Source organism: Danio rerio, chromosome 5 (genome assembly GCF_052040795.2).
Source record: "Danio rerio strain M-AB ecotype USA chromosome 5, GRCz13ab, whole genome shotgun sequence".
Classification (NCBI taxonomy): Eukaryota; Metazoa; Chordata; class Actinopteri; order Cypriniformes; family Danionidae; genus Danio; species Danio rerio.
Window position 1 is genome coordinate 60,867,305 of NC_141025.1, and position 14,746 is coordinate 60,882,050.

General features: G+C 34.0%; 1 protein-coding gene across 4 annotated transcripts in view; it reads left to right on the top strand.

The window, feature by feature from the left end:
* Nucleotides 1–14,746, top strand: part of npr2 (natriuretic peptide receptor 2) — a 74,957-nt gene that overhangs the window by 13,633 nt on the left and 46,578 nt on the right. For all 4 annotated transcript variants that reach the window (XR_015491822.1, XR_015491820.1, XR_015491821.1 and 1 more), the window contains exons 2-7: nucleotides 474–661; nucleotides 3,531–3,644; nucleotides 5,094–5,229; nucleotides 9,823–9,917; nucleotides 11,900–12,023; nucleotides 13,496–13,580. Coding sequence is in view for 1 of the 4 variants with exons in the window: in XM_087254196.1 (XP_087110322.1) it covers nucleotides 474–661; nucleotides 3,531–3,644; nucleotides 5,094–5,229; nucleotides 9,823–9,917; nucleotides 11,900–12,023; nucleotides 13,496–13,580 (742 nt within the window). In the remaining 3 variants the exon portion in view is untranslated. The remainder of the gene's footprint in view (nucleotides 1–473; nucleotides 662–3,530; nucleotides 3,645–5,093; nucleotides 5,230–9,822; nucleotides 9,918–11,899; nucleotides 12,024–13,495; nucleotides 13,581–14,746) is intronic.

Genomic DNA, 14,746 nt, shown 5'->3' on the forward strand with positions numbered 1-14,746 from the left:
TTTAGTTTTATGACTTTTATTTCAAATGTTCTAGAATTAAATTAATTTCAATTTTAAATGTATTATCTTTGCAGGCTTTCACTCAAAAATGGACATGACAGTTAACAGGTTAAACACCTGTTCATCAGAGTTCATCACAGTATCATAAGAACGACAATTTGTCACCTTGGAATCAAAAGGTTCTATCTGCGTTCTGAATGATTTTGAGATATTGAGCTTCCAAGTTTTTGCATTCCATATAGCAAACACTACGTGTGTAACATTTTTTGTTTAAATATTAAGTCTTAAAATATAAACAACTTGCCATAATGTAAATGAGTTGGTATTTAATAAGAATATATCAATAACTACATTTTGACAAAAATGTCAGAGAGAACCCTATAATTCTAAGGTGCTGATTTGTATTTTTCATTAGAAATTGTAAAAAGTTAGCTTGTGTCTAAAGTTTTTGTATCTTTTTTATTCCACCATAGTTGTGTATATATGCGGCCCTCTACCGACGTTCTTCCAAATAATGAAGCTCTTTGAGGATGAAGTGAAGAGCCCAGAGGACTACGCCATCTTTTACCTTGACGTGTTTGCAGAGAGTTTAAGTGGTGATGTTCCAATGCCCTGGCAGGGTTCAGATATCCAGTGGAATGACCCCATCAAGCTATTTCAGGTATCCTTATAAATTTACATAATAACAAATGAGCTTCATCCATTACATTAGAACTGATGTAGGTTCTGTTTTTCTTTTATGTTCAGCAGTTGCTAAATTCTTTGACTTGTTTTCTAACATCCATTGTAATTTAAGCATTCATATGATTTCAATTTTCTTGATGTTAATGTACTTCTTGTTTTGACAGGTTTTGTTAATTTGGCTAATATTCACTTAGCTAAAAAGTCTTCCTCGATGCTTTGATTGTGAATAATCCATTAAGCTTCCACTTACTTAAATGAGTGTGTGTGTGTGTGTGTGTGTGTGTGTCTGCTTTTAAAGTAATTCTTAAAAGGCTGATTAATGCAGCAACAGGAAACATTTAATATATAAAGACTCGGTGCACATATAAAACTCGGTTACGATTTTTTAAATAAATAAAAGCAATCTTAAATTAATATTATTTTAGCACATTATAATTACTTTTACTGTTATTAAAATAATAAATTATAATACTTGCAAAAAGTAATATTAATTTACAAAAAATAAAAATAAATGTTGTTTGGTATTTTTAATTTGATTTAACTGTCAAAATACTTTTTGTCATTTTGCTTTTCTTCTACCGTCTTTAAAGTTTTCGTCAAAGTCTCTTTGTGCCATTAAATATATCCTGTCTTATCAAGCTGTTAAATTCAGTCTTTAAAATTTCTTTATTGACAGATAATTGAGTCAAATGGCTCAGGGACCATTTAGAGAGAGCCTTTAAACTTGATTTGGAGTTGTTCCTTTTGGCAGTTTAATAGGTATTACACAAGATCTTAAAGTGATCAGCAAGTTATAACGTGTTTTCTGGATACAATACAGATGTTTTATTGGTTCTTTAATTGGTTAAAGTTGTGCATAATGATTCAAATGTACATTTTTTGTTCTTTGTTATAAGAGAATGAAATAAATTACGTATAAAACCAACAATGACATACATTTGAATATTAGTTAATTAAGTTTAATCATGTATATTGTGAAAAACATTATAAATATTTGTTTGTTTGTACACTTACCTGACAACAGTCTTGTTGTCGATTGTAAGAGCAACAAATAATAACTTAATTTCTAGTTAATCATTTGAAAAAGTGGCAGAAGTTAACTTCCCCTGATGAATCGTCTGTTGAACTGTCATCACAATCATCTCAATCATAACAAATACTGGAGAAGACCTACAGGAACCTATCCTAGATTCTCTCAGAAATCAGCCAAGTTTGGCAAAGAAAAAATCATGGTGTGGGAGAATATATTAAGTAAGGGGGCATTTGAGAGATCTGCAGAGTGGATAGCAACATCAACAGCCTGACGTATAAAGACATTTGTGCTGCCCATTACAATACAAACCACAGGAGAGGGCAAATTCATCAGCAGGATAGGACTTAAAAAAAAATAAGGTGCCATGAAATATCTGTTTGACTTATATATGTTTGACCTAACTGCTAACATACACCCGGCGCAATGTGGCGCAAGGCGCAGCGCAATAGTCTTTTTGAGGTGTTGCGCCGTACTGTTTAAATAGCAAATGCATTTGCGCTCATATGTGCGCCCATAGGCGTTCTGGTCTAAAAAAGCAGGCGTGCTTTGGCGCGTTGCTATTTTGAGAAACTGTAAATAGTCTGCTCTTTAGACCAGAACAAAGTCGGTCTATTGTCTGGCGCAAAGTGCGCCTGGCTTACACACTACAAACAAGATGCAGAGCAATACGCAATTATCTTTACATATAAAAAATATAATATATTAAGGATATATATAATAAGGATATATATATATATATATATATATATATATATATATATATATATATATATATATATATATATATATATATATATACACACACACACACACACACACACACACACACACACACACACACACACATATATATATATATATATATATATATATATATATATATATATATATATATATAGGATATAAATATAAATGATTAAAATATTACAAAACATTAATTTCTAGCCTACATGAATTTAAAAACCACTGCCTTACTTTCTTCATCTCGAGAGACTTTTTCAGTTCATTCAATTTGCTTTTGTATAATGTTATTATTATTAGCAGTATTATTTATTATATCCATATTTATATTTGTTTTATTAAAAACACGCTTAGATTTGCCCACCTGTCAGGTTTTAGACCAAATGGGGCATGGCAGGTGTATTTGGAAATAACTCAGTATTTTGACCACACTTGTTATTATTGTTCATTTATTCGTTTGCTGGAAATTAGAACTGAATTTAGAAATAGTTTTGAAACAAATCTTTGCGCTTAACAAACGAAATTAATTATTTATAAGCTAATTGATGTCTGTGCGGTAAGGTTTCTCTATCCACGAGAGCAAAAGCGAAAGTGAACTTACTTTACGTCATGTTAATAGCAAACGCAGCTGGCTCTTAAAGGTAATGGGAGATAAGACTGTGATTGGTTTATTCTCAAAACACACCTATAACTCATTAAGAAAATAAACTCAACCCTTTTAGACCATGCGCCACGGCGCAAAGCGGATGTTCCCGTCCTTAAAGTAGCAAAAATGCGTTCTGACACGCCCTGAAAGCATTTGCGCCCTGCGTTTTGCGCTCTGCGCATGGGCCGTGAAAATAGAGCCCTAAGTGTGAAATTTGCTAAATATACAAGTCATTTAATCAAATGGGATTAAAACAGTGTTAAGGTAAGTATATAATGACACAATTTGTATTATATTTAACCATCTCTTTTTGTAAGCAAATATATGTAAATAGAATGACTATATCTGAGTATCTTAAATAGTTTTGCAACATTTTAGTGATTTGGTTTAAGAAGATTGTGTTGTGTTCTCTCTCCATCTCTCTAGTCTGTGTTCGTTGTAACATACCAGGAGCCAGACAGCCCTGAGTATACCGCTTTCCGCAAAGAACTCCACAAAAGAGCAATACAAGACTTTAATGTACAATTGGAACCCTCGATGGTGAGTTGCTCATAAACAAGAGCAGATTTTGGCATTTATGCATAGCCATCTGTCACATCAGATTTAATCAGAACATTTGTACAAACTAGCGTAGTTCTTTTGGCTTTTTATTACTGTCTTGAAAATATTGAACATTCTGTTCAGCTCTATAGGCTTTCAGGAGCTAAACTGTGTTTCCTTTACCACAAAATTAGATATGACACTTAAAAGCGCTTGAATCATAAGTTTGGCTTCCTCGTGTCAGTCCTACTTTCCTGAATCAGTTGTAAACTTTGACAAAAGTAGGAAACAACTCCCTGAAATGCTAGATCCACACACATTCCTTTGAGTACCTACTAAAGTGATTGCAATTAAGACAAATGTATAAATGAAAAGTATGCTTAGACTAAATATATTACTTTCCAACCTGTTGTTCATTATACATTATGTATGTGTACAGTTGCTCCAAAATCTATTTAAACACTATTTACAGTGCATCCGGAAAGTATTAATAGCGCTTCACTTTTTCAACATTTTTTTTTATGTTACAGCCTTATTCCAAAATAGATTAAATTGATTTATTTCCTCAAAATACTTTACACAATACCCCATAATGAAAATGTGAATTTTGTTTTTTTTGAAATTGTTGCAAATTTATTAAAAATAAAAAAAACCTGAAAAATCACATGTAGATAAGTATTTACAGCCTTTGCTCAATATTTGTTGATGCACCTTTGGCATCAATTACAGCCTCAAGCTTGGCACACCTGTCTTTAGAAATTTTGCCCATTCCTCTTTGCAGTACCTCTCAAGCTCTATCCGTTTGGATGGGAAGCGACAGTGTACAGTTATTTTTTGATCTCCCCAGAGATGTTCAATAAGATTTAGGTTTGGGCCCTGGCTGGGCCACTCAAGGACATTCACAGAGTTGTTGTGAAGCCACTTGATTTGATTGATATTTTGGCGGTGTGCTTTGGATCATTGTCCTGCTGGAAGATGAATTGTTGCCCCAGTTGAGATCAAGAGTACTCTGAAGCAGGTTTTTATTTAGGATGTCTTTTTACATTGCTGCATTCATCTTTCCCTCTATTCTGACTAGTCTTCCAGTTCCTGCCACTGAAAAACATCCCCACAGCATGATGTGCCACCACCATGCTGTGTGTGTTGTATAATAAACCCTTATATTAAATATAGAGCAAGCAGTGGCACTAGATTTAGACAAGCATATTTCTTTGTCATGAATTTAGTTGATAAGAAAATCTTTAAATTAGGTCTGGCAAATTAATAATTAATTAAATTACAGTTTTCATCAATAGGCAGCCATTTTGGTTTGACATCACCTCATTTCTTCATCCCTAGAGGACTGCTGGCATGCTTTACCCTACTCCCTGCATGGGTGTGCAGATTGATGTGCAGTTTTCGATTTCTTGATGTTCCCCTGTAAGAAATCTCTGTTCTGCTATTCCTCAGATGGATTTTATTGCTGGCTGTTTCCATGATGGTTTTGTGCTATATGCAAAAGCCCTCAGTGAAGCGTTAGCAGACGGCGTGTCTCAGAACGATGGAATCAACATAACTGCGAGAATGCAAAACCGCAGGCTCTGGGGTGAGTTGAGTGTTCTTGGTTAATAAAAGCAAATTTATAAGTTGAAAAAAAAAACATGTTCACACCAAAGGATGGTCACAACATTTAAACCCTTTACAGATTGAGGATGCCATGACACTGGCTTTTAATGGCAGCTGGACTGTTTCCTCTCAGATTCTTTTAAAAGTGAGCTGAGAGCTTGTAAGAGCTCTTCTGAGGTCGATGTTGGTAAACTAGCAGCCTCTCTTGCGGGGAATGTCGAGGTCAGAGTCCTTGATTTAAAGCATGTCCCAACTAGCTTGTGGATGGAAAATCTGTTTCTAATACACAACCCATCTGCTGAGCCCGCTCCCTGGAGCATGCTTCACACATTGTGCCAAACAACAGACCAAATTCTGAATGCCCTGCAAAAAAAGCATTTTCTTAATCTGTCTTTTTTTATTTTTTATTTTTTATTTTTTTACTTTTTTCCAGTTAAAATATTAAAACATACTAAAAACAAGACAAATTAGGAAGAACCCTGCATTTGATGTTATTACAATGAAGAAGAGAAATAATATGTTACCATGGTGTGACGAAATATGTGTAAATGAACTGTGTTAAATAAAATGTGCTCCGGATTAGTACTGCACAATAAACCCAGATAGCATACGAATGTGGGCCACTTTAGGCAGTTATAGGCCATTTAAGGCAACAATTTGGCACTTATGGCAAAATGTAGTCTAAATGTGAGCTTAATGTGGCCCATGTGGAAAATGATTAATTTGGCCCAAATGATGGAGGACAAATGTGGGCCACAGTTGGCAAAATTGTGGCATTGTCATTTAAGGGTAATCTGGGTCTAAACCTAAAGTGGCTCACCCGTGTAAGTGCAAATGTTGCCCAGTTATTTTAAGACACATGTGGGCCACTTTTGGCAAATATTTGGCTCAGTAAGCTCTCGCTATTGCGGCTGTTAGCCTAATGTGGCCCAGAGAAAATATGGCAAATGTGGTCCAGTTTTTTTAAAACAAATGTGGGCCAGTTTGGCAAATATTCGGCACAGTAAACTCTGGCTAATGCAGCCGTTAGCTTATAGTGACCCAGAGAAGATATGGAAAATGTGAACCAGTTATCTTAAATGTGTTAAATGTTATCTTTTATGTGGACCACATAGACTAAAGTCTCCCACCATGGAGAAAGTGTTTGCTTTATAGCCTTAAAACTCTTAAGATACATTTTCTTTTGGGCTGCTGTAACTTTTAAGAACTTTGCTTAAGAAATTTTATTCATTACAGCAAACAAGCCAAAAAAAAAAAAAAGAAAGAGAAAAAAACAAAACAAAAAAAACAATACAATTAAGTGAGGCACAACCTTTGATGAAATAATATAATCAACTGGTGTTAATCAATGTTTAATCTATTATTAGAAGTAACATAATAACATGCTTGCACATGCCACAGAATTATGAAGGTTTATAAGCTAAAACAGTTTCATGGTTCAATTTCTGCTCACAGAGACATCAATAATCAACATATGAACCTCAACAACGGTGGCAATTAACAAAATGAACAAAACTCACAAACATCACAAACAAGATACTAAAAGTAACAAATTCAAAAACGTTAACATAAACAGCTAAATCAACAGCAAATAATAATAACTTTAGCCTCATAAAGCTATATAATATATTCATACTGCAATGCATGCTGGGAGTTTTGTACTTTGCCACACCCAGCAAGTGTAAGGTGTAAGCCAGATCTGGGCAAGAATAAAAGCAAACTGTGGCCCAGAATAAGGTCAGTTCTGGTTAATTTGGTTAAATTCTGGCTGATATGTGATATTGCTATGGTTTAACTGAGGCCCAGATCTGGCAAACAGGAGCAGATTGCCCAAGTGCAGTCATTTCATGTGATATGTTAGCCAGATGTAAGTGTCTGGTGTGGGCCGGATTTGAGCCACATGAATTTTGCTAGCTGGGAATCAAAGAATTATCATTATCGCAATTATAGAAAAGGCAATATACACATTGCAGACAATGAATTGATTGTTTATCTAAATTTGACCAATCAGATGGGGGTTATTATTACTATCTTTATTCTCACCTGCCCAATAGTTGCTGTCCTGCTACTGGTTGGAGTAAACCCAGAGCTGAAAATAAATAGACAGAATATATGCTGAGATTTTCACTCGGTCAAAGTGTTTTAAAGAATAAATGTTTGCACCCTGACACAGGGTGTCTGCGGGGTCTTTAAAACTATTAAAAGTTGATAAATCAATTTGAGAAAATTAGGTCATCTCTTTTAGGTGTAATTTGCTTTTAAAATATTTTTACAGTTCAGTTTTAGCGATCTTCATGTTTACAGTTGTGCTTCCTTCGCAGTGCACTTTGAAAACATGGATGTCATTTTAATCACAGCCTCATGGCGAAAGCTATAGGTGACCTATTATTTACAAGCGGAATTTATGTTACGTCTCCAAAGCTTGTGAAAACAAAAAGCATATGTTAATTCTTTTAATTTATAGTAGGTTATTTATTATGTACCTGCACTGTATATGACATGAGCCTGCTGGTTAGAACTTTCTGCAGTGGTTTACACGTGTCAAATTGTAAAAGTAGACTTTTCAAACAAATAAAAATTATATATAAAAAAAAAAATAATAATGATAATAATAATAATGATAATTATCATCATCATCATCATCATCAATAATAATATTATTAAAGTATGATTTTTTTAAATTTCTAATAAATAATGAATATTAAATTTCATTTTATAATAAATAGCCTCCTTATTTATTTACTTGTTTATATGATTATACGATATTAGAATATGTGTTAGCTTCTGTAAGTGATATGTTTTAGAATAGAATATGTAGTGTTCAACTTCTCAATAATATTAGTAAAGCAAACATAGGCCTATGTGCCATTTACATATATTTCAGTAAATATGGAAAGCGAGTGCATGTTTTTACCAAATCTAATATTGGATTTTATTTTAAATGCATGTGCGTGTAAAACAATATAATCTGCACAAATAATTATGGGTTTTTCTCTAAATAAGTAGTTACTCCACCTAGTTTAGAGCATCATGGTGGCCGTTTTATGTTATAACTAACGTGGTTCAAGCGATGGATCTACGACAGAGAAACTACAGGTTTTGGGAAACACTCCTCACTACACAGTTCTTTTCCCAAACGATGCATCGTACTATGATTGTTCAGCCAACAGTAACGTTATTGTTTGGGAAACGCACCCCTGTGCAGACCCTCCAGGACCGAGTTTGCCCACCACTGTCTTAAAAAGTATTAAAGAGTCTTAATCGCGTTTTTACTAGGTCTTAAATTTTATGCAAGCGTTGTCTAAATGTTTGACTCCAAAAAAGCAAACACTTATATAGTTTTATCCTAATATTAACAACGGCGTGCTCAATCCACGCGATTGGTTCAGGCCAGGGCGCATCCAGCAAAGCTACTTCTTTGCAACAAATGTGGGAAGGTGATGTGACACTATCCACATGAAGCAAAACCATGGAGTGAAACAGACACCAAAATGAGAAAATGTAAGTTTGTGTACTCCTGGTTGAAGAAAGGCGAGTTTAAACAGTGGCTAAAAACAATCGCATAAATTATTCTTTCATGGTTTGTTTCCTCCAAGCTTATATGAGTTCTGTTTCATGATTGTGCTCCATTGATTTATTTAAATACAGCTTTTTATTAACAACTGTTTAAGTTAAAGGTTTGATAATGATTAGAACTTAAAGTGGCGATGATATTCTGAGAAGGTCTTTAAAAAGTCTTAAAAAGGTATTGAAATTATGTTTAGGATTCCTGCATATACCCTGTGAAAGAGTTTTTTGTTGTTGTTTTAATTATGAGTAACTTGATTTGAAAATATATTTTACCTGTTTTTTTACATCTTTAAATAAATAAATAATTGTAAAAAATATACAATAAAAACAGCATTTTTCTCTGAAAATTGTATATCGTATTAAATAACGTTATCCCAATATTCAACAACGATAATACATGTTGCAAATTTTTCCAGTATAATGCTGCCCTTGTCACAATTTAATTTGAATGGGACCGTATTATTGAAATGTTTGAATTATTGAAATGCCACTTTATTAGGTACACCTTTCCAAATGCTCGTTAATGCAAATTTTTAATCAGCCAATCACATGGCAGCAACTCAATGCATTTAGGCATGTAGACATGGTCAAGACAATGCAGCAGTTCAAACTGAGCATCAGAATGGGGAAGAAACATGATTTAAGTGACTTTGAACGTGCCATGGTTCTTGGTGCCAGACAGGCTGGTCTGAGTATTTCAGAAACTGCTAACCTACTGGAATTTTCATGCACAACCATTTCTAGGGTATCTCATTATCCTATATATGTTGCGTATAAAAAAAAAAAAAAAAAGGCACAGTTCAAATGTAAAACAAATGTGATCTTTTGGAAATATAAAGAACTGAAAGCACTACCTTTCATAATTTTTTTTCCCATGTATTAAATGTTATTGTTGGCTAGCAAAGTAGAGACAATATATGACTCTTTTGCTTTATAGCTTTAAGAGCAACACTCAGATAGAAATGTTATTTTGATCCCTGAACTGGTCTTTGTTTCTCCACAGGGGTGACGGGCCTTGTAAGCATAGATCAGAAAAATGCCAGATTCACGGACTTTAGCCTTTGGGCAATGACAAACCTTAAAAGTGGACAATACGCAGTAAGTAGAGCCGTCAGTCAAGCCATCAAAACAAAACAATTGGATTGTTATTCATACATAAACAAGAATGACAGTTTTGAGAAATATAGTTAATTTTGTTCAAATGTGACCATGGGCCGCAAAACCATAAGAGTCATGAAGGTAAATTTTTGGAAACAAATAAGGTTTCCATTTATGTATGGTTTGTGTTCAGATAGAACAATATTTGGCCGAGATACAACTATTTAAAAATCTGTGGACTGAGGGTTTAAACTGAATGCAAATATTATGCAAATCCTTTTAAAGTTGAAGAAATTATATTTTTAGTAAGTCATATTACCAATAAAATGTTACGTTTATATATATATATATATATATATATATATATATATATATATATATATATATATATATATATATATATATATATATATATATATATATATATATATATATATATATATATATATATATATATATATATATATATATATATATATATAGGATCTTTAATTAATATTCTTATGATAAAAAAAATAAAAATGCATTTTGGCTATATCTGGAAAATATACTTAACATATGGTTTTGTTTCATTGCTTCTGGATAGAAAGGCATATGTATGTATGTGCATGTATTATATACAGTATTTATATATACAGTTAAAATCAGAATTATTAGCCCTCCTGAATTATAAGGCCTGTGTAAAAGATTTTTTCAACACATTTCTAAACATAACAGTTTTAATAACTTATTTCAAGTAGCTGATTTATTTTATTTTTGCCATAATGACAGTAAATAATGTTTTACTAGATGTTTTTTTAAGACACTTCTATACAGCTTAAAGTGACATTTAAAGGCTTGACTGGGTTAAATAGAAAGGTTAGTGTACTTAGGCAAGTTAGTGTATAATGATGGTTTGTTCTGTAGACTATCAAAAAGAAAAAATTGCTCAAAGGGGCTAATAGTTCTGACATTTAAAATAGTGTTTAAGAAATTAAAAACTGCTTTTATTCTTGTTGAAATAAAACAAATAAAACTCAGAAGACAAAAAATATTATGTGAAAATGTCCTTGCACTGTTAAACATCATTTGGGATATTTTTAAAAACATAAAAAAAAAAAAAAATCCAGATTGGGGCTAATATTTTTGACTTAAACACTCTCTCTCTCTCTCTCTCTCTCTCTCTCTCTCTCTCTCTCTCTCTCTCTCTCTCTTTCTCTCTCTCTCTCTCTCTATATATATATATATTTAGAAGCTTACCATTGGAATCCAAATGTCCATGCTCCCAAATAGGACTTTATCTGACAGTCTGCCTTAGCAAACAACAGAAATCTGTAACATTATGAATAGTGTAGCTGGTAAAAAAAAAAATCTTTTTGTCAGACATGCTGACAATAAATAATAATGGGTAAAATGTCAAGCATATGAAGAACAACAGTCTAATTTAACCCACATGCCACATTCTCCATAATTACTGTAAATGTGGCTGTGGTTGAGTGGCTTAGGATACTGAATAATATGATGCAAAATCAAATCCTTTCCTGGTACTTCTCTTCTAATCTAAAACATTTGTTCACAAGCTTGCTATGGTTTTGTTAATTTTTCAATTTGACGTGTTCATTCATAAATGTATGTGTGCCTGGTTTGATTCAGAGAGCTCTGTCAATATAAGTAAAAAAGGGAAAAAAGATGAGAAAAGAATGATTGTCTTGAAGGTAACAAAGCACATTGTTGCCATAGCTACCCATAGTTATGCTATTAATATATTCACACTTTCTTTTCATCTGCTTATACAAGATTGCCATATACACATGCATGGGAAATACACATACTTGGGAAAACATCTCAGGTGTAGTAATAAGCTGTTTTTTACCATGAACTAAAATAAAAATAGTCCCCGATGCTTTGACGAGTGGATAAATGGATAATAAAGTGAGTTATTGTCATAATTTTCCAATTCTCTAAATCTAACATGCTTTTGACACAGATTTTTTCTTTCACAGATTGTTGGTCACTACAATGGGACCAGTAAAGAAATCTTGTGGTCCCCAACAGAGAAGATTCAATGGCCAAAGGGTTGCCCACCTCTGGACTACCCACCCTGTGGATTCTCTCCATGCAAGGAAGGTAGATACCTTTCTAGTGTAAAATGTAACGTCTGTCCCCTTAGAAAATAAGAAACACATTGTTTAGCTGATGGAACCAATTATTTGACTTTGTTGCTTTAATTAAAAGCAACAAATAGGTTTTATTTCCATTTTATTTTAGGATGTTTTCAGCATTCAGAAGAGAGCAAACAATGCAACTCTTGCTTCTGCTAATGAAACAGGTTTCAGGTTATATTGCAAAACCAATCCAGACTCATTGAAATGCATTAATGCCTCAGCCTGGACTTTTTGCGAAATGTCAAAATACCTTGCTTCGGGTTTGTTTTGTTGCATGTTTAAGATGATAAATCCACTAGAGGGTGCTTGGTAATTTTTTTGCGAATCTGAAATGCTTTCTCAAGCCTGGTTTATACTCGACGTGTCCGCTTGTTCGCTTAAGTGTGCACGGCGAATGTGACTCGAGCGAACAGTGCGCATGCTGCCGCGTTTGATTTGAGCTGAATATAAAAATTCTTTGAAGAGATTTTGTCTGAAACAGGTACACCTGTACAGACATCTTTACGATCTGTGATCATAGAGATAACCTAATGATCAATAATGCTTGGCTAGAAATTGCAACAGCCATGGAAAAGGAGAGAGTTTTGGTTAAAAAGTTTGGAAAAACATGCTTATGATGCAACTGCTAAGTTTAACAGAAGAGAAGCGTGTGGTACTCGCTCCGTACAATAGTCATTGCTTTAGGTCTATTGTTTTGTATTTTTTTTAAGTTGTTTAATACATGCAGTGACACACAGTCAAATATTTTGCTGAACAGATCCACCACTTTTGACGCTCATAAATTTTAATGAAAGTCCTTGTGCAGCACAGTGGTTTGTATCTTTAATAAACTTTGACAGTTCGTGTTCATTCAAAAGTAAGAGTGATTAATAAATCCATATGACACAGTCCCTTAACAGTGGCATTGGGTCTTGAGTTTTGAGCTCAGGTGTGCTTTGCACTCACACTACAAATGTACTATGCCAAAGACCAACTGAACTGCGCTCTTGCACACCTTTTTCAACTGGGCCAGAGCTGGCTAACTGTACCGTGCCTGGCCCAATTTGAAGCACTTACACTTATCAAATGAACTGGGAAATGGGGGTCAAATGAGCTTGGGTATGGTTCTTTTAGCCTTGTGTGAGTACACACTTATAGACCATTTGCGATGACTGGATTAAAGCATAGGAGTGATGCAGTACAATCCCAAGGAAAGCATGATCTTTCAGTCTGCTGTACCTTCTACAACCTAGCACTCAAAACTCACCTACAGAATTGGGAATTGCATAGTGCAAGCTTCATTCAACACATATGTTATGGGCAGTGAATTGGCTGCTATTTTGCAGGTCATGTTTGCAAATAATTGCTACAAAAAGGCCTGATAATTATATATTCCCCCCCCCCCAAATCAGTTGTTGTGTCTAGTTTAATGTAATTTCCATTTCACATTCCCAGATCATCTTCCTGTTCTTGGAATAGTGGCTGTTGGGTCTGGTCTGGCCCTCATCATATTCGGAATTTCCAGTTTTCTAATCTACAGGTACGCACTTTTTTATCGTTTTACAATAATTGCTTTCATTTTCATATCATTGACAACCTGTGAAATAAACGGGAGAGGTGTTGTTTAAGGGTTCACAGAAAGAGGACATGCTGGAACCTGCATCTGCTTCTTTTTCCAGTGGATGTTCGGGAAGAGCTTCTATAAGTGCCAGAGAGGAATTTACATGATTGTTGCCAGAGCAACCGCTCAGCAGTTGTTTAGTGAAAACTGGAAAGTACGTCTGTTTCAGAGGCAAATGCTGATGCTCGGTCTAAATAATTCATTGTTTTACTTGGTCAGCTGATATTTTCAACAAATTTCAGGCTGTGCTTTTGACCCTGTTGCTTCAATTATGACTAGAACCAAATGGAATTTGCGGACGGTGCATTTTCTGAACTGATATTTGTAGAAAATCAGGGGCATTGTATGTATTGGATTTGAGAAATATGTTAAACCATGCAGACAGCTCTTTAATCTTTTTCAGCGTTTTAAAGCTTAATAAAAGTTGCCATTTCTGTGTAAATTCATGGAGGCACTGAAATCAAATGTGCAGGAAGCTGCAGACAAGACATGTTTAATCATTTTAAAGTTATTTCTATTAATTATTTATTAGTCTAATGTACATACAAGGAAGCAATTTATGATAAAGCCTTGTTACATAATTGAAATCAGCGTATTAAATGCTTGTGCATTACTTATGGTGTTTAATGATTTTCAAAATCTGTGCAAACATGATTATTTGAGAAGAATGATTGTTTTTATTTGTCACAATTATCAGCTGTGTGTTTCTCACTGATATCAGGCTGGTCAAAGAACTTTTTTATTTATATATGTGTTACCATGTCGGCTTTTTAAAACACACGTTTTTTTTCTATACTAAAGTTCAAGAGGATACTACTGAACAGTCTGAAACGACATCTTGTGGAAAAGGGAATTGTAGAAGCTGACTCATGGGTTATATAATGGGCTCAAGTCCAGTATAGTCAACACTTTGAGACAAATATTGATGTTAGCTCCTCATGGCTACTAGAATAAATACTGCAGTTGCAGCAGAGGTAGACTTATTCTTGGACCAGCCATTCTCTCCTTTTAACTCAATTAAAACAAAAAAATAAAATGGAAATCATGTGTAAGAATTTAAGTGCTCACTTACAATGCACACTAAA